Source organism: Nannospalax galili, unplaced genomic scaffold (assembly GCF_000622305.1).
Source record: "Nannospalax galili isolate Female #2095 unplaced genomic scaffold, S.galili_v1.0 scaffold77, whole genome shotgun sequence".
Taxonomy (NCBI): Eukaryota; Metazoa; Chordata; class Mammalia; order Rodentia; family Spalacidae; genus Nannospalax; species Nannospalax galili.
Window position 1 is genome coordinate 2718200 of NW_008341457.1, and position 5548 is coordinate 2723747.

The 5548-nt window shown below is 57.9% G+C and overlaps 2 protein-coding genes across 2 annotated transcripts in view; one reads left to right on the forward strand and one right to left on the reverse strand.

The window, feature by feature from the left end:
- Sf3a2 (splicing factor 3a subunit 2) overlaps positions 1-4942 on the reverse strand; it is a 5787-nt gene extending 845 nt beyond the window's left edge. Inside the window, exons 1-9 of the mRNA XM_008837107.2 lie at positions 4816-4942; positions 3193-3355; positions 2956-3027; positions 1953-1999; positions 1464-1573; positions 764-813; positions 542-682; positions 326-394; positions 4-245 (exon numbers count right to left, since the gene is read on the reverse strand). Coding sequence (XP_008835329.1) covers positions 4-245; positions 326-394; positions 542-682; positions 764-813; positions 1464-1573; positions 1953-1999; positions 2956-3027; positions 3193-3318 — 857 coding nt within the window. The 5' untranslated portion in view covers positions 3319-3355; positions 4816-4942. The remainder of the gene's footprint in view (positions 1-3; positions 246-325; positions 395-541; positions 683-763; positions 814-1463; positions 1574-1952; positions 2000-2955; positions 3028-3192; positions 3356-4815) is intronic.
- A 155-nt stretch (positions 4943-5097) lies between these two features.
- Positions 5098-5548, forward strand: part of Plekhj1 (pleckstrin homology domain containing J1) — a 2803-nt gene continuing 2352 nt past the window's right edge. Inside the window, exon 1 of the mRNA XM_017799097.2 lies at positions 5098-5531. Coding sequence (XP_017654586.1) covers positions 5438-5531 — 94 coding nt within the window. The 5' untranslated portion in view covers positions 5098-5437. The remainder of the gene's footprint in view (positions 5532-5548) is intronic.

The window sequence follows — 5548 nt, forward strand, 5'->3', positions numbered from 1 at the left end:
CCCCCAGGAGCTGGTGGGGGCATCTGGGGAGGTCCAGGGGGTCCAGAGGGAGCAGGTCCAGTGGGGGGCATGGGGGGCAGGGGCAGGCCACCAGGTGGGGGTGGGGGCAAGGCATCTGGCAGCGGTGGCCGAGGGGGCAGGCCGTTCATGAGTGGGGGTGGGGGCCGCTTGACACCTGGGGGTCCAGCAGGGAGGCTGGGCGGGGCTGGGGGCTTCTCCATCTTAAAGTGGAACTGGAGGAAAAACTGCAAACAGAGAGAGGTCAGTGGCTTCAGGCTGGGGCCAGGGAAGGAAAAGCCCCCACAGCAGGCCTGAGGAGCCTCACCTGCTTGGTCTCCCGGTTCCAGTGAGTCCAGAACTTGCCCTCGGCTTTGTCAATCTCCCGGCTTGGTACCTGGGGTAACAGGGTGAGGCTGTGAGTTCAGCAGCAGGGTGGCACTGGGCAGGGTACTCGGGGGGGGGGGGTCCAAGTTGGTAGGGCCTTTAGAGGGACTAGGGTAGGGTAGGGGTGACAGCTGCTCAGCTCTGCCAGGGTCGCTACCTTGAAAGCAATAGTCTCGTAGGGCTCGGCTGCCATGAGCAAGTACTGCCAGCGGCGGTCTGGGGGCTCTATCCTTTGCTCATAGGCAGACATGAAGCGGTGGCGGGGCATGATGCCATCAGCGATCTCAGGGTAGTCAATCTGCCGAGGGCGCAGGACAGGGCAGTGTGGGTGCTGTCCCTCAGGGTCCCAGCCCCCCGCCACCCCCAGGCCCCATATCACCTGGAACAGCAGGCTCTGCTGGCCCATCTCCGTATCCCTCTGCTTGGTCACTGTAATAAAGTGGGAAGCGTAGTTGTCACCTCAGTCAGGACCTACAGTGGTCTACTGCCACCCACTGAGCAAGTGGCCTTAGGAGGCCCCTATTGAAGGAGGTGGGAAGAATCTGCCAGGGCTCATGGAGGGCAGAGGTGTGTGCAGGGTAGCTGGAAGGGAATCACCGAGGTACCTGAGCAGGAACACCTAATGTGGGGCTCAGCCTCCCTGAGCCTGGACTTGGGTGAACTGCACATACTGGCCTGGCTCTGTGTGCAGGGAATGAGGAAGGCCCAGGGCAGAGCACTTGGAGTTTGTGGATGACCCAAACAGTCTCTGGCCAGCCCTAGCACCCTCCAGCCCACAGTGACTCTTGGGAACTTGGCTCCCTGTGATCCCACTAGCCATATGACTGGCTTTCGGCAGGTCACCCCCAAGGCCTCTGCTGAGGGTCTGCAGACACCCTGTCACCCCTCTCCCCTCCTTCTTTCCTTGAGGTTACAGGTGGGGGTGGGTGCTTATCAACCCGGCTGCTGGTAACACTGGTAGACACGGGGGGGGGGGGGGGCAAGGGGGGGCAGACGGCAGAGAATAGTGGGTGGCTCTGTGTGGCCTGAGGATGGTGCCTCCTGTGTCATTCATGCAGGCTGCCACTGCACAGACACACCTTTGTAGCCCGGGCGGCCGATCTTCACAAATTTCTTCACCTCCACCTTGACCTTCTCTGGGGCTGGCTGTGCAGGGGCCTCCTTGGCTTCCTTGGCTGCCCGCCGGGCCCTGCAGACACATGGGGGATGCTGCTGCTGTGGCACCTGCCCAGCTGCCAGAGCCCATGACCTTGGAACTCATGGACAGGATGAGGAGAGCTGAGGTCCGCTCAGGGGTGCCAGGCCAGGAGCAGCTTGGGCATCCCTCCTGCTACACCCACACCTTGTTGGGGAGCCCCCAAGAGCCCACCATCCTTGCCCTTTTTAGAGATCCGAAATTCAGCTGGTTGGTCAGGGGCACTGGGCAGAATATCTAGACCCCGGGTGGGGAGGGTGTGTCCTCCAACCCCTTTCCCATTCTCCCCTCCAGCCACCCCACAAGTAAGAGGCTTCTCACTCCCAGACAGACTACCATGGCTGCAAGAGAATTCAGGGCTGTGGGTACTCACAGGTTGGTCTGATGTTTCTTCCCCTGGGTGTGGGCCAAGTAGCTACCCTGCAGGAGAGCAGATTGGTCACTCAAGGCTGGGGAAGCTGGGCTGGTCTTGCCCAGGCAGGAACACAAGGAGCAGAACCCAGTCCCTGACCACAGACATGACTTGGGAGGGGACAGAGCAGGATGGGCATTGACCATAGGGAGCTGAGACCCCAGAGTCAGGGGGACATGTGGTTGTCCCCACTAGAATGTTCGAGGACACTGTTCAACCTGGTTCTGTCATCTGAGCACTCGGGAGACCAGGGATGGAGGACTGTGAGTTACAGGTTGGTCTGGAGCGCATGGTGAAACTCTTGTCTTGAAATAAAGTGTGAAAGTTGGACATGGTGACACATTCCAGTCACCCCAGCATTCAGGAGGTGGGGGCAGTAGTGTCAGGAACTCAAGGCTGGACAGGGTGACACAGTGAGTTCCAGACCAGCCTGGGCTACGTGAGACCCTGTCTCAAAAAAGTATGGACCTCCCCCCGCCACAACAAAAACCTGGAGAGCTGGCTCAGCAGTTAAGAGCACTGGCTGCTCTTGCAGAGGACCTGGGTTCAGTTCCCAGCACCCATATGTCAGCTAACAACCATCTATAACTCCAGTTCCAAGGACCTGATGCCCTCTTCTGGCTTCTGAGAAGAGTGCACTTGCATGCATGCAGGCAGAATGCTCACACATAAAAACAAAACAAACAAAACCACAAACCCAAAAACCCAGTGGGAGATGCAACTCAGTTCAGTGACAGCTCACTTAGCATGTGCCAGGCTCTGGAGTAAAACCCCAGCACTGAGAAAAAAGGGGAGTGGTCCAAGGCCAACCACCGTCCCCTCATCAAAATGAAAAAGAGCAGGTGGCACATGCCTTTAATCCCAGGCCAACCAGGGCTGCACAGTGACACTGTCTCAAAACAAAGAAAGCTCTAAGAGGAGAGGTGGGCAAAAGGCAGCATGGGGTATGTCCAGGAGTATGTACCTCATTGTTGTGCAGTGTCAGGCAGAGTTTGCATTCGTAGGATCCTAGGTGGTTCTTCATAAAATATGGGTCCTGGGAGGGAACACACGGCACTGGTTAGACAGCAAAGCCCATGGCCCTGTGATCAGGGTACTCTGAGACCTGGTCAGCCCATCCCATAAACACAGGGGCCATGGCATGGCAGGCCTGTGTGGGTATGGGGATACTGGCCCTCGAGGCCTGGCCATAGGCACCCACCTTGTTAATGTCAATGGTTTCTAGAGCTAGCTGCCGCAGGCGCTCTCGGCGGTCCCGATTGCTCTCAGAGGAGGAAGCCACGCCCCCACTCCCAGTCTTGCCCCCAGGACGATGCTGGAAGTCCATGATGAGGTTCTGAGGGTGTCAGAGTATAGGAAGAAACCTGGAGATGAGAAAGAGGGGCTGACCGTTCAGGATGCTGAAGATGTCGAAGGAACCATGGAATGGTAACTAGTTGACAGGCAGGCAGGCCACCCCTTGCCCCATGCATGCCCCAGCCTGAAGTCTACTACCCAGTGCAGAAACAGCTCATGGGCTGTGGTGGCAGACAGCAGGACACCCAGGGAAGGCACAACCAGCTTTGCCAGCAGGCTTCCTCTTACCACCTTCAGGAAGCCTCAGACAGACCAAGGCCCCCAGCATCACTGCTGAGATGGTCTCATGTAGCCCAGGCTGGGAGCAAACCCACTACATTGCCAAGGCTGGCTTTCAACCCCTGGTCCTCCCAAGCCATGGCATTACAGGGCTGCATGGCCACTGCCTACTTTATTTCATTTTTATCCCTATTTCTTTTTCTTTTCTCTGTGTAGACAAGGCTGGCCTCAAACAAGAGATCCACCTGCCTCGGCCTCCAAAGTGCTGGGACCAAAGTAATTTAATGTTTTTAGGCAGAATCTTACTCTGCAGACCATGCTGGCCTCAGATTCCAAAAATCCTCCTGCCTCTTTTTAAACCCAGAAGTGAGCTCAGAGACAGAGTCCAGGGGCCCAAGTGAAGGACAGTCCTCACCTTTATACCCAGAGTCTATATAACACAAAAGGGACTTTGCAAACATGAACAAGGGTCCTGATGGGGTGGGAGGTCCTGGTTATCCAGGACCCCATGTCAGCAAAGGGATTCCTTATGGAGGTAGGCATGAGGGTCAGAGACTGTGAGCTCTGACACTGTGAGCTCAGGTGTTAACAGGTTTGAAGAGGGAGAGACCTGGGCTGTGGTGGCACAAGCCTTTAACCTAGCACTCGGGAGGCCAGCCTCAGCTACATAGCAAGACCCTGTCTCAAAAAAAAAAAAAAAAAAAGTAAATCAAAAGCAAAGTTCAGCCAGTAACAGGATGGACTCGAAGGAGAAGATTGAGTAGACATGTGACCTCAGGGTTAGCGACAATAAAATTCCATCGATCCTGGAAGAAAAATGTTACTTGTGAAGGCAAAGTCAGGGAAGCGATGGCCTAGTCCTAACAATGATTCACTTCTGGGTGGAAATACCGTTATCTCTAAACCTCAGCAGCCGACCTACTTCGCAGTCACCCCAGGTGGGCGAGAGCAGCAGTCGCGCGCACACGCTGAGGTTGCCGGGGGCTTGACTGACAAGGAGAGAAACTGAAACAATCTCTGCGAACCGGACCGGACGGGACCGGACGGGGGGGGGGGGGGGGAGCTCGCCAAGAACCCGAGGCTCAGGGCAGCCTCGGGGGCCAGGGAGGCACCCCAGCCCCAGAAACCCACGACCCCGCCAAGACCTCAACGGGCCTCACGGGAGCGCGCCCCCGCACGCGTCCAACCCCATTTTCAAGACTCCCCGCAGCCGAGACGGGCGCCATCAACACCCCAAGTCGCTCCTCACCCGCGCCCACGGCCGCGCTGCCCAGGCCTAACTCAGCGATGGCCGCGACTCAGCTGTGCGCAAGCGCAAAGCGGGCTCACCAATCACTTCCGGGAGCAAACGAGGTCGAGTTTCCGTATGCGCATGCTCAGCCCGCTTGGTTGCCCGGATGAGCGCTTCAGGAGGCGCGAAGGGAAAAAGGGAGGCGGGACCCGAAGTGCGCGTGCACGTAACGTTCTCAACGAACTTTTAGTGCGCACGAAGTCTCGTGGAACTGACTATCGCGAGGGTACGGAACCTTCCACTCCGCGGTACGGAACCTTCCACTCCGCGGGTTCCTGGAGGGAGCTTCACTTATAGTGAACAGCGCATTCCGCGTTTACAGTGTTTGATGGGGATGTAAGGACAGGTGGTCTCCTTTCCTCCTGAGTCTGTGCGCCTTTCGGTGCAGACTCCGTCCGCCAGTGCCACCCCATGGCGGATGGTGGGCTAGCAATGCTCCCGGCGCGCAGGCGCAGTAGCCCTGCTGGGACTTCCGGGGTCTTTCTCTGAGACTTTTGTGGCGCCCGCTGCGGGTCTCTGAGAAGACCCGGGCAGACTGGGAGGGCGTGTTCTCCTTCGCGCGGATCCTATACAACGCCCGATGCGGTACAACGAGAAGGAGTTGCGGGCTCTGTCCCGGCAGCCGGCAGAGATGGCGGCCGAGATGGGCATGCGGGGCCCCAAAAAGGGCAGCGGTGAGCGGGGGTGGGGG